Source organism: Myxine glutinosa, chromosome 10, assembly GCF_964187855.1.
Source record: "Myxine glutinosa chromosome 10, kmMyxGlut1.1, whole genome shotgun sequence".
Lineage (NCBI taxonomy): Eukaryota > Metazoa > Chordata > Myxini > Myxiniformes > Myxinidae > Myxine > Myxine glutinosa.
The window spans coordinates 115937782-115965507 of NC_136270.1; the positions used below are offsets into that span (position 1 = coordinate 115937782).

Below are 27726 nucleotides of genomic sequence, written 5' to 3' on the forward strand. Positions count from 1 at the left end.
GAAAGCACGGATAACACAATCATGGAGTATGCACCTCCCCCCACTGTTGACCTTTGCTGATGATGTCTTTCCCCCAGAGTTCCAAGCCGACATCACCTTAGACACCATTGCTCGTGAAACATCAGCAAGTTGAGCTGTCTTTGTCACTGAAGGTCCTGCTAAACGTGCCCCAACAATCACCGCTCTTTCAAAGTCACTGAGGTCTCCTCTTGCACTCATGCGAGCCATAATTATATGCAATCATACCTGTGCAGCATTTTTATACATGACCCTAAGTATGCTGGGATGTTATTTGCTGAATGAACACAAGAGCAACACCTGTGTGGAAGCCGGTGCTTTCAATATACTTGATGTCCCTCATTTACCCAGGTGTCCCTCATATTGGTAATCTTTCTGTGGACCCAGAACAAACAAATCCATGAGATAAAACAAACATAGAATCCGAAGCCATGGAGTAGACCCAAAATGAGGTGGATGATAGATGGTTCATACATGTGTATGGTGGGAGAAGGGTGCATGATGGATCACCTTCAAAAAGACAGAAACATGGGTTAATGTACCCTTTACTAAGGAATTTAAATGTGAGGGCAGATCATAGCACATTGTGAGTCTTCTTTGCATCTTCTATTCCAGGTAATAACCCTCAGTTGTACATTTAACGAGATTTTCACAAAAAAGAAAATCACATCTTAGACGCAAAATCAAGAAACAACAATTCGTTCCTCGTCATTCCAGTAACAGATTACAGATTCCATTGAGTTTCATGGCAAGCAATTATTGTCCAAATCCATGTTTTAGAGTTTGATCATGACAGCAATCCACAATTGCATGCAAGGGTACAGAACATCACTTGTTCTCACTCTTTTCTCCATCAACACTCCATTCCTGCTTCCTCAACTTGACCCGAGTAATTTTTCCATTGACCGTCTTCGGAAGTTCTTCCACAAACTCCACCTGTTAAAGAACAATTACATGTTCAATACCTTTTTGGTCATGTTCACTATGGTCTATTTTTGAGGATTAAACAAACTTGAAAAACATTTTTCCTGGATCTGTTTTTGTGGCCGCCCCTGGATCCGTTTTCCATTGCTCCCAAGGAGGCACAATCTGGATCTGGAATGGTTCCACCTGCTTTCAAGGATACTTCGGTTTCCAAAATTGGGAAGCCTCAGCGTTACGTGCTCCTCCCCAAACCCCGGTCATGGTGTACCTCCGAGCCCTGAGAGGAGTCACGGCAGAAAGATGTGTTATTCTGTGTGTCAAAGATCAATGGTGAAACCACACCAATTGTTACCAACAAACAAGTATTGTATTAAGGTCACACAAGAATAACAGCACAAAAACAATAGTAATCAATTGTACAACCAATATATCATTCCTCTGATGGTACTGTCAGGGAACTTTTACTGAACCCTGATCTAAGGAAATCACTCAAGACGAATCTCAGATTCAAGGAGCTCCGAGCCGAGATTTATTCCGAAGTTAGAGGGAAAACTTGTTACACAAAATCGAACTAAGATATAACGCGACGCTTGGTTGAAGAAATCTTCTCCCCTCTCGTCTTGCTTCCTCTGATGACCAGTCTCTCTGCCCTCGGAGCATGGTGTTTAAGTAGACCCTCGATCCTTTGATGTAGTGTTATTGAAATTCAGAGATCAACACAGAACTCAGCGGCTGGTGCCAAAACCCAGACCAGACACATCTGGTCTTTATCATGAAACCATTAAGAGGTTTACAAAAGATGACTATCACGGGAAGAAGGGAACCGGGTCACTGTTTGAGCCAAAAGGTCAACCCTCTCTGACAATTTAATCTCAGTCAGTTGACTCCTGCATTTAACCCAGGGTGAGTCAACACTCTTCCCTGAGCCTTTCACAATGGTTCAATCTTATAGATAGTCGTTTATCGTCTTAGTCCTATTTCCAGTGCATTGCTCAAGCTGCACGATTTAAAAACCCATTTTACACAAGATCACATTGAGATGCAATTTAAAACTGTTTTTAGCAATATTAACATATACTGATAATATATATGAATATATATATTATCCCACAATCCCTCATTTTTTATTTTTGTTTATACTAACCATAAATCTAAACAACAACCTATTAAATATTCAAACCACAAATTTGGTAATCCAATTTTTCTCATACATAAGGCATACACCATCATCCTGGAAGAATCTGATCACAAAACATTTCTTTGTTCATTGACTCTTTCCATATTGATAATGCAATTCATTTCATTTGCATAAAGCATACAACACTTCACCTTTACCACAACAATTTCAATTCACCATTAAAAATAATAAAGCATCTGCAACATTTGGTAATACATTTTGCTTCAAAACAAATATTGACTTTGTGTTTGAAAAGAAGAGAAGAGGCCGATCACTTGTTTGACATTCAAGTATGAAACATTTTCTTCTGGTATCTTCATAGCACCAACACTATTTTGCGTAGGATTTTCCGCTGTTGTGATAGCTGGGCGGAGTCATAAACTGACCCTGCTTTGCATGTAGCATCCTTGCCACTCTTGCTGTGAGCCATAGTAGATGTAGATTTGAACAAGGCCTTCGTCCAGTTGTAGTCGACTTGCCTCCTCCCTCATCATGAGTATGGAGCAAGTGTTGATGTGATGTTGGTTGACCAGCAAGATGTGGAACAGAAATTCCAGATGCATCCACAACGATGTTAGGACCATGGTGTTCAAGTTGTTCATGGTTCATACCAGGAGCCTCCAGCAGAATCGTGCACAGCTGTTGTGGAGGAAAAGCACAGCCGTCCACTTACAGCTCCACGCTGGCTCTCCAGATGTTGGTAGAGTAATGACACTCGTCACCGCATTCAGTAGAAGTCGTAGGCAAGATGTCGCCATCCCGCAATTGCTGACTTGATGAATGTTCGAGGCATTATAACAAAAGTAAGTGATCGCCTTTCTTCCATATGTTGCAGTGTGATCCAGGCAAATGGTCACAAAAAATTCCTTGGTGAAGGTAAGCATCCGTCTCCAATTTTACAAAGGAGAATATCTTCATCATTCTTTGAGAAGGAGGGTGTATACCAAGATTAACTTCATTTTTAGCCACAAATTTTCTTTCTCGAACTTCTTCCCAATTCCGTTATCACTCCATTTGAGATGTGATCTGGTCTTATCCTTTACTCAGCCACATCTAAATCTGCTCTCCACACACACTGAATCAGATAGGGTACATCTTAACATGAAATCACCATAATCATGTATATTATAACAGCTTCACATTTGACAATTTATTGTTTTCCTTAAAACATTCAAAAAGTTATATTCATTTCTATTCTTCTTACACGAATAATATCCAAATCAGGTATGTATTTTACTACTAAACTAAGAATAGCATTTAAAGTTGCTTTCAGGTTAATATAGTTTGAAAAATTAAACTCATGCAGTTATTTTAACACTACTCAAAGAAAATAAATGCATTAATAAATGAATGTATATGATTAAAATCACAAACAGGAATGTCTAATTCCCAACAAATTATACTTAACAAACAAACTATGCATAATGTATTATTATCATATTTCTCCCCACTTTTTTTTTTGTTTTCAAACATGAGTAATTGATTCTATAATGTTAACTACAAGTAAGTGATCTTCAAATTATACCCTATATTACTTTAATTTTCATGGTGTGTAACTTGTGGTGATATAAGTTCACTGATCTTGTAAATCTGACACAATTCATAACATTTCCATTATGCCATTATCTTAACGCTACTGTACTCATTTACAACATTACTTAATTCAATCTTTTTATCTCCACATTCATGTCAACATAAAAGTCGTTCTATTTTGGGTCCACATTTGTTTCTATTCTTATCAACCTCCTATGGTTTACCAATTTGTTCCAAAACACTGTAACCAAAGGTTTTAACCAAGGTTCTACCAAACTATTTCCAATTTGAATTCAAAATACTAGTTAAACAACAATTCGAAGAATTAACTTCAAAAAGTCAACAAATTCATTTTATAAACAGATCTAATTTTCATCCAATAATTTTCCTTACCAACTGTCATATTGCAACACTTTAATAAACCTTTGAAAAATGTCTCCCAAATCAATAAATTCCCTTTTACTTCCCAAATACTCATCTGTAAATTACGTATTTAATTACAATTTTCTCCCAATTTGTTTGGCCTAAATGGCCGCAAAAGTGGCTGCCAACACGCAGTACCTTTTTTATCTACCAAGCAAGTATTCCTCCACATAAGACCTCTACCAAACTTTAAAAATCTGGGATTTCTGATTATATGGATGCACACTCTCTGACATTTCAGGCTGCTGTTAACAATCCACTACGATAAATTAATTCCTTTACCCACAATTAAATTACGTATTCAAATTGAGGATGTTATCCCTATCACATTCATTTATAGATTCATTGTTTTGGATCTATTTTTCAACCGCTGTAAGGAAGAACAATAGCTCTTATAAGTCTTTATAATATCTCACTTAATTTACCCAGCATCTAAGAATTATTTACTATCCATTCTCCTTCTGTTAACCAGTGACTTTGTTTGAACTCCAAAGCTTAATTTGATGAATCCCATGTGTACAACCACCAGTTGTTCAAACCATACTTATTGTAGAAAATATCCAAGTAAGTGTTACGCCCCCATAACTGTTGCTCATCTATTTCTATGCAACTAGTGAGTACTAATGACACCAGTATGCCAATATAGGTGTTGCAGATTATCAAAATATGTTGCAGGTACACGTAACATCGCATTCTGAGTTTAAACTACGTAACGGCGCGTTCATGTCTGCCCCTTGGTTTAAGATTCACAATGCATTCCGTTTTAAAAAACAACCCACAATAGTTCAATTCAGCAAGATTTTCTTTACTATTTTTCCATATCATCTATGCCTAATACACATCCATACATACAGCACAATTTATATGCGGATAAAATTCAAATATATTGTTGCGGATATGGGACTTGGCCTCAATATCCGCTTGTAAATACTCCCCTATTTCCCCAATACTCCCCAACTATCCTCAATCCCCCATTCCCTAGTCCCATTGCCTGTAAATAACACTCTGTAGAACCGACCTTCCCCTTTTTCCCCCATTAAATGTCGTGCCCAGGTCCACCGCATCTCACGTAGACAACTTTCGGACATCTTGCTAGTTATTCTTAGTCTATGTCAGTTAAGGACTCGTTTCCATTAATTCTGACTCTTCGTTGCACCAGAATGTGATTATATGGCACCAGTAGTGAGTTTAGGACCTTCCCATACCTCCTCCCATCTTCTTCCCCAAACAACAACTACAACAACAACAACAACAACTACAACAACAACTACAACAACTACAACAACGGCGCGGCGCGGGGGAGTGTGCGTCCTCACACCGGCTCGGTTAGCCGCCATTGACCATGCGCTCCGACGGGGTTACCACGAAGGGGCTCCTTGTCAGCCCCTCGTCAAGGGCGGAGCCGGTAACCCCCCCCGCACGCACCCAATGAGAAGCAACGGGCCGATTCCATCTGGGGCGGAGCTAACGAGCCGAGGGCGTGTCACTCCCCGCCGGATATACGCGGCCACTTACCGGACGTGACGTCAGATGCGCCCCCGACTGAAGAAGACAAGTCGCGACCTTCCCGCGCTGAGAGCGACCTCCCCGCATCATTGGACCGGACCGGGTCGATTCTGTCCTTGAGCCAAGAGTGCACCTTGAGCCATCGACTACCCGCTTTCCTTGCCATCAATCCCCGTGTGAGTCAGTTTTGTCCCGTTTATCTGTCGTCTGTCGGGGCTAATATAAGAGTGTGTCTAAGTGCCTGTCTTTCTATGCTGTCCCTCTTGTCGTTGTAATCTGACCTTCCGCCCTAATATAACCTCCTCCGGAGGTCTTGAGAACTGAACCCTTGGTGTCGTATCATTTGAATCCCAGCCGTTGTGTCCTTTTCCTCAATTGATTTAGCGTAGCGCGACTCGGCAAACGTTCGAGTATAATCGGGTAACTTGTGCGGACACGGCGGCCATTCCGCTCGGCCCACCTTAACATCAAAGTCGTGTCTGTAACAATTGGTGTCAGGAGTGTCGGATTCGGACCTGGGACTAAATTTATTAGGCCCAAATTTTGGAACACCAATTGTACCACTAGGGTAACAATTGGTGTTGGGGAGGTAGAATTCGATCCGGAGCGCGTTTCCCGCTCGAAATTATAACGGCGAAATTTGAATTTGTTTTACGAAAATAAAAACCCGAATTTTGAAAGTCGCGCTATGGCAGACCAAGTCGGCTGGGTTCCGTTAGAGGAGAGTGAGGCAGGGTCGGTCCAGGACCAAATTGAGGGACGTGAGGAGAGCGAAGCAGCGAGGGTAGCAGACGCACAAAATGGCGCCTCGCTGGTCACGGCGACCGCGACCGTGGCAGCGCCCCTGGTGGATTCGAACCTTTTCCTCCTGCAAATGAGGGCCCTTATGGAACAAATGGGGAACCGGATGGATGCTCAGAGTGAGCGATTGGAGGGCCAAATGGGGGTAATGGGAAACCAAATGGGGGTAATGGGAAACCAAATGGGGGTAATGAGGGACGAAGCGAGGGGTACCAGTGAGGGGTTAGACAATAATTTTAAGGAGTTAGACAAGAAATTTGGGAAGTTAGACAATAATTTTAAGGATTTAGACAAGAAATTTGGGAAGTTAGACAATAATTTTGAGGGGTTAGACAACGGGATAAAAGAGGTGAAAAATGGGTTAATGGGGGTAGAAAATAGAATGGCTGCCCAGGAGAATCAGATAGAAGGAGTGAAAAATGGGTTAGAGGGGTTAGAAAACAGGATGGAAGGCAAATTGAGGGACATGAGGGACCAAGCGGAAAGGGAAGTTAACCAAATGGGGCAGCAGATAGAGGGGGTCAGAATTGGGGTAGAAACCAAACTGGATGCTCACAGGGAGGAAATGGAGCAGATGAGGGTGGCATCTGGGCAGGAGATGCAAGTGATGGGAGAGGAGATCAGAAGAGGAGTGAGTGAGGAGGTCGGAGGAGTGCGCGAGGAGGTGAGGCACTGTAAGGAGCGCATGGAGAAGGAGGTGAGAAAGGGGACTGTAAAATTGCAAGGGGGTATAGAGGAGTTGACGCTGGGAGTAGAACAACTGACAGTGGGACAAAAGGAGTTGGGGGACCAGGTAAAGAAGAACACAGCGGTAATAGAGGGTTTTAAATCGACACAGAAGGAGATGAAAAAGGACGTAGGGGTAATTAAGAAAGAGTGTCAGACGGTACATGAGGACCTGACGAGGAAAATGGACAAGGTGGTAGAGGTGATGGAGGTTAAAGAGCGGGAGGTGCAGGAGCACATAGAAAAAAATAAAGTGGAGTTAGAGGAAGAACTTAAAGGGGCGCACGAAGAGATGAAGGAGGTGAAGCAAAAATTAGAAGAAGTGGAAGAAGGGGTGAGCGAAATTAAGAAGCGACGGAGAGAGGATAAGAAAGAGATAAAGGAGGAAGTAAAAGAATTGGTCCAAAGTCTGTGTTCGGATCGTGATGATGTGCTCATTAACCGGATGAGGGATTCGCAGGTGATGGAGGAGAAGCGAAGAGAAAGAGGACCCGGTGTAAGTGGTGACCAATATGGTCGTGCGTATGATGCGCCAGGTGATTTAATAAGCTTGGGGGTCGAGATAGACCCGGATGTTCGTGAGAGGCCACGAGTGAGGTGTATGGCTGGTCCGGAGGGTATGGAACGAGAGGTGCGAGGTGTGGGTGAGCAAGGTTGTGGTGGTATGGAATGGGTAGCGGGTTGCGGAGGTGTGACCCATGCATCGACACCAACAGGGGTAGTTGTTGGAGGGACCGGGGAGGCACGAGAGCCCCTTGGGGGTAATGTACTGTGGGGGCCCGGCCGGTTCGGCCCCGCGCTGACCCCGCAAGGGGCGACGCACGGGGTCCGGCAGGCGGGCAACGAGTCGCATACGAGATGGTCCCACAAGGTCCCACTCGCGCCGTATGACGGCAAGAGTGATCTACGCGCGTACCTGGCGCAGTTCGACTGTGTGTGTAAGGGCAACGGTTGGGGTGAGGACGAAGGTGGAGTACACCTGGTGGCCGCATTGCGCGGCGCGGCGGCGGAGGTGCTGACGGCATTACCAGCGGGTGCTCTCACCCTGCCAGCCCTCCGCGACGCCCTAATTAATCGATTCGGCATAGAACAGCAGAGCGAGCTTGTTAAAGCTCAGCTCGCGCTGCGAAAGCGCAAGCCCCAGGAAGCCATCGGGGAACTTGCCCACGACATTCGCCGCGCAGTGGGGATCGCACATGCTAGCATGGCAGCGGATTCCCGGGAAAGCCTGGCGCTGGACCATTTTATCCAGGCCCTCCCGGACATTGAGCTCCGGCAACAGCTCGCCATGTGGCGCCCGCAGACTCTGAGCCAGGCGGCTGACGCTGCGGCCCGTTGGGAAGCAGCGAGGCCCCTGGCCCGGGGGGGCGAGCGTCTCGCAATGGCGGTCCGCCAGGTGGGACCCCCGATGGAGGGCGGACCCCTTAGGGGGCCCGCCCACGACGTGGGTCCTGACCTGGCGGGCATGGTCCGGAGGCTGGTGGACCAGCGCCTGGCAGGACCTGGACCATGGCAGGCGGCCCCGGAGGTGGCCCGCGGTGGACCACGAGCGGGTAATCCAATTCGGACCTACAGGGGGGGAAATTTGGAATTCCGGAGACAAGCACCTTACCAGGTGAGGTGCTACACTTGCAACCGTCTGGGTCACCTGGCGCGGCACTGTCGAGCCACGCGCCGGGATGATCCCCGGCGGTTGAGGTCCTCAACTCCGCCCAGGGGGGAGCGGGTTAGCCGACCCCAGACACCCCCCCGCCAGACCCCGGGAAACTAGAAGGTGTCGGGCACGTAGGGCGGTGTTCGGCAGAAGAGGATGGAGGAGAGCCCTCATTGACGCGACAGGTCATTTTTTGTGGCCAAATTGGAACCGGTAGCCTGACAATTCGATGCAAAATTGCCGGCGTGGGGGTAGACGCCGTAGTGGTCACAGGAGCTAGCGCCACGATCATCAGCCCTGTGGTCCTTGATTCGAGCGCAGGTGGCTGGGATAAAATCCAGCACCTGCAAAATTATAGTTTGCAGCTTGCTACCGGGGTAACGGCCCCGATCATAGGGCGTGGTTCTGTGACCCTCAAGTTAGGGTCGGTAAGGAGGGAGATAGATGTTTGGGTGGCGGAGGTGTGCGACCCATGTTTAATAGGGTTGGACCTGTTGACTGCCAGCGGCTGTAAAATCGACTTGTGCCGGGGGATCCTGCAGGTGGGAGTAGAAGAGCTGCCGTTAGAGGGAGTGAGCACGGCCGAGAGAGCGGAGCTGGAGGCTTCCGAGGCCCGAGGCGATAGTGCCGGCCCGGTGGGCAGCTCGCCCAACATGGCAGGAGTCCTGCGGCCTGGTCGAACCGGTGGCAGCGCAGTCCATACCGGGTTTAATCGTGGGCCGCACCCTTGTAAAAACGGACGGACCGGTAGTGGCCGTCCGAGTAATAAATATAAGTACAGAACCACGCACTATAGTAAGGGGCACGAGGGTAGCTGGCTGCACCCCAGTTGAGGAAGTCGCGACAGTGAGGGGCGAGAACGTCCAGCCGAGCCGACCCCGGGGGGAGCCTTCAATAACAAGTAGGAATTGGCCCGATCCCATTTGCGAGATGGTAAATCGTAGTAGCGTAGAGTTGGGAGGTACCCAGAGGGAGGCCTTACACAAACTGGTTGGGTCCCATTTGGACCTCTTCTCCCTGTCCACCGAGGATATTGGACGTACGGGCCTGGTGAAACATCAGATCCACACCGGTGAGGCCCGGCCTATTCGTCAGGCCACCCGACGGCTCCCTTGGAGCAAGAGGGCGGAAGCTGACGAGCAGGTTGAAAAAATGCTCGACGCAGGCGTGATCGAGCCCTCGGGAAGTCCTTGGATGTCACCTGTTGTGCTGGTCAAAAAGAAGGATGGGACCACGCGGTTCTGCGTGGACTATCGCCAGCTAAACAACGTGACACTCAAGGACTCATATCCCCTGCCAAGGATTGATGACACCCTCGATGCCGTTGCGGGCTCAAATTGGTTTTCAACCTTGGACCTCAAGAGTGGGTATTGGCAGGTGGAAATGGATAGGGCAGGGAAGGAGAAAACGGCATTTTCCACAGGTAAGGGACTGTATCAGTTTACTGTGATGCCGTTTGGTTTGTGTAACGCCCCCGCCACCTTTGAAAGATTGATGGAGCATGTACTAGGCGGCATGCCATGGCAGTCATGCCTGGTGTACCTGGATGACGTCCTGGTACATGCCCAAACGTTCCCCCAGGCAGTAGCTAATTTGGACCAGGTGTTCGGGTGCCTCAGACAGGCAGGGTTGAAGCTGAACCCGAGTAAGTGCACTTTGTTTGCAAGAGAGGTGGCCTATCTAGGTCACGTGATCGGCCGCGAGGGGGTAAAAACGGACCCAGACAAAATTAAAGCGGTAGAGGAGTGGCCCGCACCACGTACCATCAAAGAGGTGCGGGGATTTTTGGGACTCTGCTCCTACTACCGGCGCTTTGTGGCGAAATTTGCGGAGTTGGCCCGTCCCCTCCACCGGCTTACGGAGAAGGGGACGCGATTTAATTGGACACGGGAGTGCCACGAGGCCTTCCAAAAATTGAAGGGGTGTCTAACATCCGCACCCCTTCTAGCGTACCCCACTAGCAACGGGGCATTTACCCTGGACACGGATGCGAGCCAGGAAGGATTGGGCGCAGTTTTGTCTCAGACACAGGAGGGCGTGGAGAGAGTGATTGGTTATTATAGTCGGGCCTTAAGTAGGCCCGAGCGAAATTATTGCGTCACTCGCAAAGAGTTATTGGCCATGCTGGCTGCCATGAACCATTTTCACCCGTACCTGTACGGGCGGAAATTTTTGGTTAGAACTGACCATTCCTCCTTGCAATGGCTCCTTCGGTTCAAGGAACCGGAGGGCCAAATTGCAAGGTGGTTGGAAAAGTTGCAGCAGTACGATTTTGATGTGGCCCATAGGGCCGGGAAGGCCCATGGTAATGCGGACGCACTCTCTCGGCGTCCTTGTCTGGGGGAAAACTGCAAATTTTGTGTGAGACACGAGGAGAGGGAACAATTGGGCGATTCGGACTCGACCCTCGTTGTCCGGGCAACCCGGGTGAGAGGGCCAATTTTGCCACTAACCGCGGACGAAGAATTTGGAGAGTTGGCTTGGAGCACGGCCCAGCAGGAGGATCCTGTTCTGGGGCCGGTGTTCCAATGGGTCAAATTGGGGCAAAGACCAAAGGGGGAAGAGGTCACCCCCCTCGGGGCACAAACAAAGGCATATTGGGCTCAGTGGCAGACCCTGGAATTGAAAGGCAACATCTTGTATCGCAAGTGGGTGGAGGTTCCCTCTGATAGAACTTCCTGGCTGGTGATAGTCCCTGACAAATTCAAGAACGTCATATTGCAACAGGTGCATGGTACCCGCTCCGGCGGCCATTTGGGCAGGACAAAGACAATATCTCGGGTCCGCCGGAGGTTCTATTGGGTGAATATGGGGCGCGACATACAGGACTGGTGTCGGAGATGCGACGCCTGTTCTGCCAAAAAGGGACCAGCACGGAGGATGAGGGCCCCCCTTCAATTACATCAGGTGGGGGCCCCCCTTGAGCGGGTGGCTATGGATATTCTAGGACCGCTGCCCCGCACCCGCCAAGGTAATAAGTATATCCTCGTTGTAATGGACTATTTCACCAAGTGGCCGGAGGCCTACGCCCTCCCCAACCAAGAAGCAGGGGTGGTAGCGCAGGCCTTCGTGGAAGGATTTGTGTGCCGGCATGGGATTCCACAGGAGTTGCACACCGACCAGGGACGAAATTTTGAGAGCAAATTGCTAAAAGATGTGTGCAGTCTCCTGTCAATTCGGAAAACCAGAACAACGCCTTTAAGACCTCAATCTGACGGGATGGTGGAAAGATTTAACCAAACTCTAATCCAACAACTGGCACTGTTCACCGCCACCCGTCAGGATGACTGGGACGAACATCTCCCTTATTTGCTTATGGCCTACCGAACCAGCCAGCACGGGGCCACCGCATGCAGTCCAGCGTTGCTTATGTATGGGCGGGAGTTACGGGCTCCCGCCGACTTGCTATGCGGTCCCGTGCCAGACACAGTGGTTAACCCGCCGAGGGAGGGGTACGCACGTCACCTAGAGGAAGGCATGGAGCTAGTCCATGCCTTCGCCCGCCGCCAACTCCATCTGGCGGGGGAAAAGATGAAGCGCAGGTACGACGACCGGAGCCAGGGGAGTCAATACGCTCCGGGGATGAAGATTTGGTTCTTTAATCCCCGGAGGCGGAAGGGAAGGTGCCCAAAGCTCACCTCCCCCTGGCAAGGCCCAGGAGTCGTCCTGTCGCAAATCTGTGACGTGGTCATCTATCTATAATTCCAGTAATCTCTGTGTGTATGTTTGTATGTTTGTATGTTTGTCTGTGACCGCTGTTTCTCGACAACCACGGGTCCGATATACTTTAAACTTGCCAGGTATATTGCTGGGGACCCGAGGATGTGCCTTTTCAAGGTTTGAAATTAATCGGACAAGTAGTTACCGAGCTATGGCGATTTAGCCGTTCGCCGTTCGCTTTGGCGTTGCGAATGGACCAAACCATTTCATGTAAATAGAGGGGGGGGTTCTGTGGTCGTTGCGAATGGACCAAACCATTTGATGTAAATAGAGGGGGGGGATTGTCACCGTACTCGCAAGCCGTTCGCTTTGCCTTTGGCTTTGCGAATGGACCAAACCATTCCATGTAAATAGAGGGGGGGGGATATAATTTTAGATATATATATAGTACGGGCATGCCCTAGTTAAGATCAAAATGGGGCCACGAGCCCTCCCTCGGATCGTCCACGCCGACCGGATAAGACCTTACACCGGCGAGCAGGCGCCCCCGTGGATTGCCTCGGCTTTAGATGCCGAGGCGGGACCCAGTACCTCTGAATAAGGGGGGCTTATTAGTGCCAGAGGACTGGGGGATTGAGGAGCGATAGGCCCAGTGGGTAAGGGTGGCATCCCTGCCACCCTTCCCATGTGGGGCGAAGGAGCAATAGATTATGGGGTGTATGGCAGTGAAAACTAGCCCGGGTGGGTTAGGTTATATTGGTAGGGATCTAGCGAAGATGACATTAGGTGACGTTAAGGTTAGTTAGTGACTGATACCTGTAGTGGGGACGCAGGTAGATTAGTATGGATGATAATGACGAGGGAGCGCAATAGTTTAAAGGGACGACTGGGACGCGCAAGTTTCAGAAGGGAGTAGTTAGCTGAGATGATGCCGTGTGTGTGAGGATTGAACAGGTGTGATTGCACAGGTGTGCAACTGGACAGGTGTGTGGAACAGTGTGTGAGTAATGAGTGTTGTGGATCAGCGCGAATGCGCTTGGGGAGAGAAGGGTGCAGGTGGCACCAGGTGTGAGAGCACAGGTGTGCAGGTACAGGTGTGTGGAGAGAGTTGGAGTGAGTGGTACGGAGTGGTGTGCATGGTGCGAAGGTGTGAATGGGGGAAGAGTGGACCCCCATCACGGATACCCGGGGCGGGTAGTGTAAGTGTTAGGTAGAGGGTATAGGTAAATTGTGGTTGGATATTGGCATCTGTGGTGCGGGTGACAGAATGGTATTTGGATGGGTGCATTAGTGTTGTGGAAATGGCTGGGCGTGTAGCCTGTTAGTGTGTGTAGTTGGTTGGGCAGTCCACCACTGTGAGGATGTCGGCCAGGTGAGGCCGCAGGTGGGCTCTGGGAGCCGGTAGTTGTGAGTGGGTGCCTGAGGATCCCGGGTGTGGATCGGGTAGCCCAGTGCCAGAGAGGGCACCGAGTGGGGAGAGCGCCAGAGGGCCTTCCCCAGGTAGTTAGGTTAGAGTAAGGAGCAGGTAAGCTCGGAGGCAACTGCAGTGGTGGAGGTGTGCAGGTGGGTAGACCCGCTGGGAGAGGTACACGTCGCAGCCCAGAAATTGTACGAGGGCACCGGGAGATGAATCGGGGGAGTGAGACCCCAAATTGAAAAGCACCACAGTTTGGCCAATGGGAATTGGTTTTTAGAACCCATAGTGTAAGAGGGCCAATGGTTTGGCCGGAGAAAGACCCCGGGTAGTGTAAAGTTGTTAAAGTCATTTAGGAGATAGTTAGGATTGATGAACCTGTCGCACCATACGCAGCCACTTACCTGTGGTGATGATGATGACTCCACACCTGTGTTTTCTTTGTTCTGTGTGCAGGAAATGAGAATTGCTGTGTGGATTGGTGAGACGCATCACGACGTGGATGAGACATTGGGGTGATTCCATCTCTCCCTCCCTAGGAGGGACTGATGATGAATTGGTAATGGCAAATTTTGATGTTGAGTTGGAGATGGCAAATTGTGATGAGAGTTGAAAATGGCAAATTTGATTGGTTAGGAGGGAGAGAAGACGAATTTGGTATATGGGAGGAACGGGGAAGACAGTAGGGATGTTTGTTGATTTGTAAAATAGATGTTTATGGGTAGTGTTGTGTTTTGTGGATACAGTAAGGGGTAAGGGAGGGGCCATGTAGGTTACCTGGTGGGGGGGGGGGGCGTACGGTAGGAACGTACCTGTCTCACCTGGTTCCCATGTGCCCCCAGTGTGCATTACCTTATATTGCGTGCACTTTTGCGCCCTTACCACCTTACTCACTTGTCTGCTTCTTTTGTCTCCCACCTCCGAGGATCTGGCTTTGGGGCAGAGAGAGAGGAGAGAGAGGTGCTGGATCCGCAGTTGTGGGCCTGCACTTTCGCTGCTTGCTGCCTGGATCGATACACCATATGGACCGCAATGTTTGTGGCCACCCACAATGGACCGCAGTTCTTTTGCGGCCAAGCACCACCCATGGATGGACCTATGGGTCAACGTGGCACCTATGCCATACAAGGTGAACCACTAACAGTTGGCCCCCTGATGGCCACAATAGAGAAATGGACGCGGTTGGCGCCTTTCTTTATTTTTTTGAAAGAGGCAAGAACACCAAGTGCACCACACGAAGGCAAGACCAGCGGCAGAACATCGGCCGGCTGCGACACCACCGGTGATTTATAGACACTTTATTGGTGCACCGGATGGTGCTGACTGTGTGATGGGGTGGTGCTTTTGGTGCTGGGAAGGGGTGCTCTGCACATTATTAAAGGCCGTAGGCCACAGAGCACTCGTGGGTTGGTGTATCGATGCTGGCATGCGTGCTCTCTCTATGCATAACATCTGCATGTGTTCCTCCAAAAACAGGTCCTGGATCATAGTGTAAATATCAGCGTAGTCTTGTAAATAATGCTCCCTACCGGCTGTATGTTTAGTTTGCGAATTCTTTCCGGATTCGGTTATCCTGTGGGTGTGTTTCTGTGAGGAGAAGGGTGCAACGTCGCAGGGGGACATATTTACTCATTTGTGAATATCTGTAAAACTGTCGCACTCAGGGTAGAGTTAATAGTAGAGGGAACTACATCTGAGTGCCACACTAAAATAGGTAAAAATTTATCGGGTCGGGACGCCCCGAGGGTAGAGAAGGGTGCAATGTTGCGGATATGGGACTTGGCCTCAATATCCGCTTGTAAATACTCCCCTATTTCCCCAATACTCCCCAACTATCCCCAATCCCCCATTCCCTAGTCCCATTGCCTGTAAATAACACTCTGTAGAACCGACCTTCCCCTTTTTCCCCCATTAAATGTCGTGCCCAGGTCCACCGCATCTCACGTAGACAACTTTCGGACATCTTGCTAGTTATTCTTAGTCTATGTCAGTTAAGGACTCGTTTCCATTAATTCTGACTCTTCGTTGCACCAGAATGTGATTATATGGCACCAGTAGTGAGTTTAGGACCTTCCCATACCTCCTCCCATCTTCTTCCCCAAACAACAACTACAACAACAACAACAACAACTACAACAACAACTACAACAACTACAACAACGGCGCGGCGCGGGGGGGTGTGCGTCCTCACACCGGCTCGGTTAGCCGCCATTGACCATGCGCTCCGACGGGGTTACCACGAAGGGGCTCCTTGTCAGCCCCTCGTCAAGGGCGGAGCCGGTAACCCCCCCCGCACGCACCCAATGAGAAGCAACGGGCCGATTCCATCTGGGGCGGAGCTAACGAGCCGAGGGCGTGTCACTCCCCGCCGGATATACGCGGCCACTTACCGGACGTGACGTCAGATGCGCCCCCGACTGAAGAAGACAAGTCGCGACCTTCCCGCGCTGAGAGCGACCTCCCCGCATCATTGGACCGGACCGGGTCGATTCTGTCCTTGAGCCAAGAGTGCACCTTGAGCCATCGACTACCCGCTTTCCTTGCCATCAATCCCCGTGTGAGTCAGTTTTGTCCCGTTTATCTGTCGTCTGTCGGGGCTAATATAAGAGTGTGTCTAAGTGCCTGTCTTTCTATGCTGTCCCTCTTGTCGTTGTAATCTGACCTTCCGCCCTAATATAACCTCCTCCGGAGGTCTTGAGAACTGAACCCTTGGTGTCGTATCATTTGAATCCCAGCCGTTGTGTCCTTTTCCTCAATTGATTTAGCGTAGCGCGACTCGGCAAACGTTCGAGTATAATCGGGTAACTTGTGCGGACACGGCGGCCATTCCGCTCGGCCCACCTTAACATCAAAGTCGTGTCTGTAACAATATATATATATATATATATATATATATATGTTAGCCATTAGGGTTTAAACCCCATGACTCAATTGATCATAGCATCTGAAATTATATATCGTGCTTCTGAAAACTGATTTGAACTCAGCTGCAGGCAGAGGCGGGGGGACAAAATGTGGTTTCGAGACTCGAGGTGCAGGGTGGATCCTTAGCCCAATAAACAAGTCCTTGAATGTATGTTCCAGACAGTAGATAATATGCTCACCGCCCACGTACAGGGAAAACATGTTGCCAAACGCCTTCTTCACAAAGGGAATAATTAATTATATATCTTTGTAGTTTCTAGTATGTCTCCTAAATCAAGGACGTAACTAACCTTGGAAAGAAATATAGACATTACATATCCTTTGATTGTTGTGTATTCAGCATGTGTATTCAATCATTATCCTATGCTTACATCTTTTTGTCTAAGTTTGGCCTTCTCTAGGAAGGGACGATGGTAGGTGGGCCTTTACGGCCCAGTTTTGCTTTGTCTTTAGCGCAGATTCTTGTCTGATATTTTGCTATATATGAAATGCCTTTTTGCTTATTTTGCAGCGAGTGCCTTGAGAAATTGCCCGCTGCATGTCAGGCGGTGCATTTTTGAGCCTCGCTCCACACTGTGTGTTTGTAATCGATTTCATTAAACATTGTTGCTCTGATCTTCTTCTTCTTCCTTCCCTTGAGGTCTTCGACCGACAGATCTGGTGTCAGAAGTGGGATCATCCAGGTGTGCAGACGAGGTGGTTCCTCACGTCCCAGGTCGGGAAAGAGGCCCTGCCGGCACCTAATTTGGGTAAGCATTTTTGCACATCGAAATTGAAAGCCTCCTGCCTTACTTTGGATGTGTGGACCTCTGTCGGCTGTACTACCTGGCTTGTATTCCGAACCATATTTAGTTTAACCAGAGCAGCAGTGGGTAACGAATCGATTATACAGGGCGCCCGAGATAAGGAGGGATACCCCTCAGGTAAGCTTCCTGCGTGGGAAGCAGGTAGACCCATATGTGGGAGATAGATAAATAGGTGTTAAGTTACTCCGGCGTGAGAACTGCGTTTAAGGCTAGAGATCGGGGGGCGACCCGATCTTAGGACTACCAGGAGGGATTAACCCAAGAAGGTAGGAAGAATGGGTAATAAGGTAGGAAAGGAGGGAGAGCCGTTGAAGAACACTCCAGCGTTTTACATGAAAAGAGATTATGGGTATGCTGCTTTGCAACCGGGCAAGGCATGGACTATATTGACCGAGGGTTTGAATACGCCTTGGCCAGAGGAAGGGTCATTTGCAATAGACAGGTTAGATGTGCTATATGGGGCTTTAGATGCCCTAGAGAAGAAGAAGAAGAGACTCCCACCTGATTCATGGAAGGTCTATAGTTGGTGGAAGGTGGAGGCCTTGAAGAGACAGGCAGCCTCCAGACAAGCGAGTTTGCGAGGAGAGTTGGGCAAATACCAGGATGAGCGCAAACAGGGTCGAAAGAAGCAGGATAAACAGAAGAAGGCGCTCGCAGCGCAGACAAGTCAGAGGCTAATGGTAGCCCGGATTAATTCCGATGAGAAGGAACAGGATGAGGAAGATGAAATCCCTGTTTCCTACCCCCCCCCCCCCCCCCCCCATGGTCCAGTCCCAGGATCTAAGGCACGTACCCGACACCAGGGCGCTATAGGGGAAACAAATGGGAGACCCCCTAAAGTTCAAAAGACCCCACAACCATCAGCCCCTCAAGTCGAGGACGATGGAGATAGCGGCACAGACACCCCGGGGTTTCCACCCCCGATAGGTCCAGGTCAGAAAGTATACCCTTCACTAGTGGAGTATCAGGCACCAGTGCAACGTGCGATAGAAACAAAGGGAGTGTTCCCCATGCGATGCGTGGGAATAGATGCAAACGGCGTGGTAGTAAGGGAACGTGTGCCTTGGAAAGAATCTGATTTAACGGCCATGCAAAAGAGGGTTCAGGAAATGTTGATCGACCAACCTTTGGATATAGTAATATTGCTCCGTCACTGGATTACAGAGGATGCCCCGGATTGGAGAGATATTTGTCATTTGGGAGCATCTATATTGCCACCAAAGGTATGGGCAAAGGCTAAAACCCTTTCATTATGGCCAATAGATGACCCCATGGCTCGGATTCCACCCATGACCGGAAACGATTGGGTCATTTTGAAAAATCATCTCCTGACCAACATTGGCAATGCGCTCGCGCCACCTGGAGGGCCAGATTGGGGAAAAATTGGCAACATAAAACAAAAAGCAGGAGAGACTATCGGCGACTATCGAGAGAGAATAGAAAAAGCGATAGCTCGATGGGGCGGGTTAGGATTAATCCAAGTCGAGGACCTACCCGCTCCCCTGGTGAACAATTACCTAGTAGAAGGGCTTCGGCCCGCATTAAAAAAACAAGTGCATGCCGTCCTTTTCGGTTGGAAAGGAATGGGGACCAATGAATTATGTACAAAACTCGAACAATGTCCGGGCTCCTCCTCGGAGGAAAAGAAGGAAATTAAAGAAGAAATGTTGCAGATGTTGGTAAGGGAAAAATTGGCCCAGCAACAAGCAACAAAAACAATGGGGAGCAAGAAGAAGAAACAAAAGGGGGCAGAAATAATGGGAAGTGACAGTGAGAGTGAGTCAAGTGATGACGAGACACTCGGTCCGGCACTGCAGGCAGCTGTGATGCAAGTACCCCGGGGACCACAAGGGCCTAGTGGGCCAGGGAATCAGACGTGGAGACAACCCCAACAACCCCAACAACCCCAATGGGCTGCTCCACCATGTTCTGTGCTAGGTCCCCCACCGGCCTATTGGCCACCACAAACACCCATGCCAGGATGGGCACCGCAATGGGGACCCTGCAATATGGGCCCCACCCCATGGGTTACCCCCAATTCGGGCATGCCATACGGGCCTTGTGCCCCAGTCCAACAAATGCCGAGGGGAGGGCAAGGGCGCCCACCTCCCTACAAAGGGGGGCGAAGGCCAAACCAACAGGGGGGTCCAGGACAGGGACCCCCAGGGAGAGGGGCATGCTTTGAATGTGGACAGATGGGCCACTGGAGACGGGATTGTCCAAATTATCCAAGGGGACCACGAGGACCCCAGGGACAGCAAGGGCCGTCATATGGAAACGCCTATTGACGGGACGAATGCGGGCCGCCAAAGGAATGTCCATTGATAACAATGACCCCAGATGAGGAACCGACCTTGACGTTAGATGTAAATGGACAACCACTAGAATTCTTAGTGGATACTGGTGCGACTCGCAGTTGTATCAATAAGGGACAACTACCTACTTTGAAACCCACACACAAGAGCGTCCAAATCCAGGGTGTTTCAGGAAAATTAGAAGCTCTCCCCGTATCAAAGGAGACCCGAGTAATGCTCGGACCGCTAGAAGCTAAGCATGCATTTCTCATGACCACTACTGCCCCAACTAATTTACTAGGACGGGATTTGCTGTGTCGATTAGGTTGTAACATTGCGTGCACCAAAGAAGGTGTATACGTCGACGTCGGAGAATCGAACCGCGATTTGTTAATGATGGCATTGCAGCGCGCCAGCCCCACCGTGTATTGGTGGCGGTTAGAGGAAGGGGCTCTAGCAACATGGACCCATGTGATCGACACGATTGGCGCGCAAACGCAAGAAATTCGTGATTGGCTAGAAGAACACCACATAGCCACAAATTTGAAATACAACCCGCCGCATTGCACCGCATGTTATGACGCGACTGGAAGCGATGATTATTATTTAGACATGGTTGCGGCAGCTTTAGGGGAAACCTCTGATCTTCAATTATCACACATATGGATTGGCCGAGAGGGCATTGGGATTACGGTAACCTTGTCGCCGCGCCAGAGATCAAAGGCTAAGTACCCCGAGGGGATGGTAGCGCATGTTACCCTTAGCACCGCCAGAGGATGGCCACCCGAGAGCATTGGATGGATGATGGACCGACTGCGGAAAACGCCAGTAAGGCGTCGATACAATGTTGAACACCGAACGGTCCATGTGTTGGACAACAATGAAGGGTTCATAATTAATTTGGCACCTCAGGACAGACGAGTTCGATTTGAGATGGTGGAACTACCACCCAAAGCGGCACATATGGTTAGGGCGGTCCCCACGACTCCAGGGGACTCCGATGGATTGCTCGACACCGTCACCCCGTCACTATGGGCGCAACACTAGAATGAAGTAGGGCGCATTAGGAATGCACCCCCGTTGGTGATTCCAATTAAAGAAGGGTTACCTTTACCACACATTCGGCAGTACCCACTTCGGCACGAGGCTGACGCAGGCATTTTTCCGGTGATAGAATCGCTCGTGCAGCAGGGAATAATAATCGAAACTAATAGCCCATGTAACACCCCCGTATTCCCAGTGCCAAAACCAATGACAGGAAAGTGGCGATTTGTGCAGGATTTGCGAGAGATTAATAAAATAATTCAGGGTATTCATCCGGTTGTACCAAATGCAGAAGTTCTGATGACTTCCATTCCGCCAGATGCTACACATTTTACAGTCATAGACTTGTGTTCCGCCTTCTTTTCAGTACCAATAGCTCCAGAGTCCCAGTACCTCTTCGCTTTCACCTTTAGGGGGAGACAATTCACCTGGACAGTGCTTCCGCAGGGTTTCGCAGATAGCCCTACCTTGTTTTCACGAGCGCTGCACCGCGATCTCGCAGATGTCCAGTTGGAAGGCGGCTCGGTGCTGTTGCAGTACATCGACGACTTATTAATCTGCTCTCCATCCAAGGCAGCCTGCGAGACGGATTCACTAGCGCTGTTAAATGCGCTAGCCGAGAAAGGCCACAAAGTAGGCCGGGAAAAATTGCAATTTGTGCGGGAGATAGTTACATACTTGGGACACGCGATTTCGCATGGGAGACGCGAGCTCAACGCGAGCCGGGTCACGGCCATCATGGAAACCCCGTTGCCTCGTACACAAAGGGAGGTGTTGCGATTTTTGGGAATGGCAGGGTATTGTCGTACATGGATAATTGACTATGCGTTACTAGCAAAACCTCTATATGAGGCGACGAAAAACGACCAGCCACGGATGGTGAACTGGACGGACAATCGAATACGCTGCTACGAAGGACTCAAACGAGCCCTGGTAACGGCCCCAACCTTGGGCCTTCCCGACTATAAAAAGGCCTTCACACTTTTCACCCATGCAGTAGGGGGATTCGCGCAATCCGTGTTAACTCAGACTCATGGAGATAGGGAACGTCCGGTAGCCTATTTCAGCAAAAAGCTTGATGCGGTAGAACAAGGCTTTCCGCTGTGCTTACAAGCCGTGGCGGCTGCCCGATACGCAGTTGAGCGGACGGCCGACATAGTAATGGGACATCCGGTCCTTTTACAGGTACCGCATTGCGTCCATACGCTACTACAACAGCGAAACACACAGCATCTCACAGCCACTCGACTGATGCAATACGAAACGGCATTAATTATGGCACCCAACATGACGGTGATGCGGTGTACCGTTCTTAACCCAGCGACACTTTTGCCAACAAAGGAGGAGGGAATCCCGCACGTTTGTACGGACGTGGTCCAATTAATATCAACGGTAAGGCCTGACTTACAGGACACACCGCTACAGGAAGCCGATCACACCTATTACGTCGATGGTTCAGCCAAACGGGCTTGGGACGGATCCCTGTTATCTGGGTACGCAGTATGCTCGGATACGGAGACGGTCGAAAGCGGCCGCCTCCCGCCCACCTGGTCAGCACAACAAGCTGAACTGTACGCACTCACGAGAGCGTGCGAAGTAAGCGAGGAAAAGGCAGTGACAATTTATACTGACTCGGCATACGAACACGGAGTGGTCCACGACAAAGGGGCCATATGGAAAATGAGAGGGTTCCTCACTTCAGCGGGAGCACTCATTAAAAATGGGGACTTAGTGCGTAATCTGCTTCATAGTATTATGCTTCCACGTGAAATAGCTGTAGTTAAATGCCGAGGTCACCAGCGTACAGACGACGCTGTGGCCCGTGGAAACGCCCGAGCCGACGAAGCAGCAGCACAAGCGGCAAACCAACAGATTGGGTATAATATGCCAGTAGTTACGCGCAAACAGGGCGCTAAAGCGACTGCCCAGACAGACGTTCCGACATCCGCACCTACAGAGTTCGATGTAATACAATTACAAGCCGCGGCCTCAAACGTAGAACATCAAGATTGGATTAAATTGGGAGCTCAGCGCCCCGCAGAAGGACAAATGTGGACGATTAATGACAAACCCGTGGCACCGCGAGCTTTATTGCCATGGTTGGCACGCATGGCGCATCAAAATGGCCATGTGTGCCATAGGGGGGTGATGAGGCAGGTCACTTCCACCTGGGCAGCACCAGGCCTTTCGGCTGTGGTTACCATGGTCTGTCGCTCGTGCGCTATATGCCAACGGCATAATAGGGGGGCTCCCCCCAGGCGCCGCCACAACGCGGGTCACCCGGCTCCCGTCGGGCCGTTCTGTCATATCCAGTTCGATTTTTTCAATTTACCGCCTTGTATGTCCTTTAAGCATGTATTGGTAGTGGTGGACATGTTCACCAAGTGGGTAGAGGCCTACCCATGCGTCAAGGCTGACGCTATAACGGTGGCCAAGTGCCTTTTGCGGCACTTTATATGTCGATTCAGCGTCCCGCAGAAAGTGTCATCCGATCAGGGCGGGCACTTCACAGGGGACGTCATTAAAGCCGTGTTAAAGGCCTTGGGAGTGATACAGTCGTTCCACTGTGTTTACCACCCGCAGTCGGCGGGACTTATAGAACGAACGAATGGCACACTGAAAGGTAAGTTGGCAAAGATTTGCGACGAGACAGGCCTCAAGTGGCCGGAGGCCCTTCCGCTAGCGTTAATGAGCGTGCGCTCTACTCCAGGGCGCACCACTGGTCTCTCTCCGCACGAGATATTAATGGGTCGGCCCATGAGTTTGCCGGTATCGGCGCCAGTGGATATGGCAGCCCTTGAATTACCTATCATGGATGACATGCTTCTAAAGTTTTGCATAGGTCTGTCCCATGTGGCGCGCAGCATACATGAACGTGTTCGGGAGGCCCTGCCGGAGCCAACAAGCAAGCCTATCCACACCTTCGAGGCAGGAGATTATGTGCTGGTGAAGCATTTCACCCGTAAGACTGCGCTCGAACCAAGGTGGACGGGGCCATACCAAGTTCTTCTGATCACACCAACAGCGGTGTTTTGTGAGGGCAAGTCGTCCTGGGTACATGCCACACATTGTAAGTTGGCCATACCCACAAACACAGACACCTCAAACGCACCACCACAGATCGAGGATGCTGCACCACCGCCTGTTAGGGGTGGCAATCACACTTAGTTTAATATACCGCTTTGCCAGCACTGCACCTGCCGTGTCACGCCTCAAGTGGGGGGACACGAGGGCATGGGCGAACACGGAGACATATGCATATGGCGACCAAACCGTTAAGGTCTACCGGCAGAGAGTTATCTGGGGTCAGAGGATAAATATACCCTGCTGCCATGTGAAGGAAGACGTATGGACACGGATAATGTGGAGGGCGTTGTACACAGACTCACAGGGAAGGAAGACAGGTTTTGCTGCCCTCAGTCGTTTGAAGCAAGCGCCACGACAAGGCGGCGCACCAATAGTAAACATGGCCAGGCCAGGTTACAAATGGGGAAAGGACTCGAACAATTTAACCACGCATGTATTACTGAACAGCGGCACTACTCTGTTACTACAATGTGAATTCATGACGTCACAGAGCTCCCCCTACGACTATAGGCCACCATGCATCTCACACATATTAATTCCGCACCCACGGATCGAAAGCAAGAAAAAGCCAAAGGAAAATACGTATTGGACAGTGACCCGTGCAATGGCGAAGGTACAGAACCGATCACGTTGTTGGATGTGTATGCATTTTCCTCACACCAGTACGACAGGGATAGAAATGGTAGTGCTGCCCCTGTCCCTACGAGATATGTGCTCAGGACCCTTGCGTACCCCATGTCTGACCACAACCTTGGAACTGATAGGCCCAAAATCCCCAGCAGTGTGTTCCCGGGAGTTTCGATATACCCCACCCATTAAGCAGGCTTTGTTAGACAAACCACCTGATCCAGTCTGGGTGACAGAGCAAAAGGGACGGGTGTGTCTTATAGGAAAGGGACACGTTCAGATGGGAACCTCGGAATGCACCCATACCCTGCCATCCGACACCAGAGGGAGAGAAAAGGGGGGCCCCCTTGTAATAACCATAGATGACCAAGCCCAGCATAACGTAACCAAGCTAACCATATCTTGGGGAGCACCAAGCGCCACCCGCGTTGAGATCAGTAAATGCATGGCCTCGGCCCTTATCCCACCCCATGGAGTGATGTTTATTTGCAGAAATAAAGCATATCCATACTTACCCGACCAGTGGGGAGGGACTTGTTATCTGGGATCCATTTTTCCCAAGGTAAATTTGGTAGATCATTTTAATGAAACAGGGTACACCCCTACCCACGAGAGGAAGAAACGATTCTCTCTTTGGAACCCGGATGGAACAGTAAGACTGGACGGACGCTGGTGGCAGGTCCTACTAGGAGCATTTTTTCCCCAAGCGGGAGTGACTATGAATGATTGGCGAATAGATAGTCTCGCATTAGTAATGGAACGAATTGGAAACGAAACTCGAATCGCAGAACTACAATTGGAAGACGAATTAGTGCATATGCGAACAATGGTGATGCAGAATCGAGTGGCTTTGGATATGTTGTTAGCAGAAAAGGGAGGAGTATGTGGGGTAATTGATGGAAAATGCTGCACATATATCCCAGATCACTCGGAAGGCATAGAGGCCTCAATCATTCGGCTTAAGGCCGCGACCCAGGATCTCACGGATAGCCGAAAGGAAAGGGAAGAAGCCAATAATGTATGGTCCAGCATATCAGCCTGGTTCAGAGGATGGACAGGGGTCATTGTAAAATGGCTATTGACAGGCCTGGCCATAATCGTGGGAATCGTACTCACCGTAGTTATAATGAAATCCCTAATCATGATTTGTGTGAGAAAATGTTTCACAGGATGGACCCCATCCACCACCACCAACGGGATGTTACTTTCACTATATGGGAAGGATCCAAAGGCCATTGGTGAACCGGCCAACTCTATCGTCTCGGACCCCCACGATTGGGTTGATGGCCTCGACGTTTCGTGGCAAGAGGATGTGGCTTTAGGGATCTATGATTCCTGGCTTGCAATCGATGAACCTATTGATGCTTGGGATTCTGATAATGATTATGATTTTAGTTGGGATGATTTAACCTGTGATTTAGAAAGTGTAGGTTCTTTTAAAAGTTATTGCTATTATGCCAGCAGTGAGGAGCGGATGGCAAACATGTATCCGGGATATCCGGGAGAACCACCCTCACCACCACTTACACCACCCGTAACAACCACTTTGGGATCGTCTCAGCTTAAAACACCCATCACTTTGAATACTGACGTTGACACAGACTATGAGGAGATGGATATTGGTGATGACGAATGTGCCTCCTTTTCTTCCACAGAGCAATCACATGTACAAGGCTTGATGGCATTGGACGTCGATTGTTTGCCCTGATTCGCGAGGACCACGCCTGCATAAGGAGGGCCCCAAATCTGGCTGGCAACTGGGTCGCACCTACGCCGTGCAGAGGGTGGATTTGGGATCTGGCCGGGCGGCAGCAATCTCTTAACCAGGCGTCGTCGTCGCGAATTATGGCTAACAATTTATGCGTTGAATGTTAGACGGCCAGTTAGGGCCGGTATCTTTCTTTGAGCATGCATGACGCTGTGTCGCGCCTGGCATGTGACTAATTGGGATGCTGACCACTGGGGTATACGGTGTCTTTCCAAGGAGTTGTCATGTAAAGACAAAGGGAGGAACTGTTAGCCATTAGGGTTTAAACCCCATGACTCAATTGATCATAACATCTGAAATTATATATCGTGCTTCTGAAAACTGATTTGAACTCAGCTGCAGGCAGAGGCGGGGGGACAAAATGTGGTTTCGAGACTCGAGGTGCAGGGTGGATCCTTAGCCCAATAAACAAGTCCTTGAATGTATGTTCCAGACAGTAGATAATATGCTCACCGCCCACGTACAGGGAAAACATGTTGCCAAACGCCTTCTTCACAAAGGGAATAATTAATTATATATCTTTGTAGTTTCTAGTATGTCTCCTAAATCAAGGACGTAACCAACCTTGGAAAGAAATATAGACATTACATATCCTTTGATTGTTGTGTATTCAGCATGTGTATTCAATCATTATCCTATGCTTACATCTTTTTGTCTAAGTTTGGCCTTCTCTAGGAAGGGACGATGGTAGGTGGGCCTTTACGGCCCAGTTTTGCTTTGTCTTTAGCGCAGATTCTTGTCTGATATTTTGCTATATATGAAATGCCTTTTTGCTTATTTTGCAGCGAGTGCCTTGAGAAATTGCCCGCTGCATGTCAGGCGGTGCATTTTTGAGCCTCGCTCCACACTGTGTGTTTGTAATCGATTTCATTAAACATTGTTGCTCTGATCTACTTCTTCTTCCTTCCCTTGAGGTCTTCGACCGACATATATATCAAAAAGCTGTGAGCAGAGTATTCTGATAAATCCATGTAAGATCTCTTACAAATTTAGCTAATTTTGTACTCCCACATTTTTTTATTTTTTTTAATGAAGCTCATATCCATAAATAGCTTTTATTCTCATATAAATTCTATCAAAAATGGCATCCCAAGATTACTCACAATTCCTTTACTATTAATTAATGTCTGCTTATAACTCAGCACATCAAATCGTTATATTCCATCTGCCTTGACAAAAGAGATAATCTTCATAATCAAATTATGTTGTTATTTTATTTTACGGATTTTCTGGATATTTGATCCCATCCACATGAAACTATCTATGTCAAGACAGGCACACTGTCGGTTTCAACAATCTTTTGAGATTGACACACAAAAAAAAAAAAAACACAAACATT

The 27726-nt window shown here is 49.2% G+C and overlaps 1 protein-coding gene and 1 long non-coding RNA gene across 2 annotated transcripts in view; one reads left to right on the top strand and one right to left on the bottom strand.

Annotated features, from left to right (window-relative positions):
* Positions 1 to 545: 545 nt before the first annotated feature.
* LOC137433849 (acyl-coenzyme A synthetase ACSM3, mitochondrial-like) overlaps positions 546 to 27726 on the bottom strand; it is a 44380-nt gene continuing 17199 nt past the window's right edge. The window contains exon 3 of the mRNA XM_068126245.2: positions 546 to 1219. Within this exon, the coding sequence (XP_067982346.2) occupies positions 1200 to 1219 (20 nt within the window). The 3' untranslated portion in view covers positions 546 to 1199. The remainder of the gene's footprint in view (positions 1220 to 27726) is intronic.
* LOC144894085 (uncharacterized) lies at positions 23846 to 27276 on the top strand. The gene is made up of 2 exons (XR_013624800.1): positions 23846 to 23975; positions 26275 to 27276. It is a non-coding gene; the product is annotated as an uncharacterized LOC144894085 (long non-coding RNA).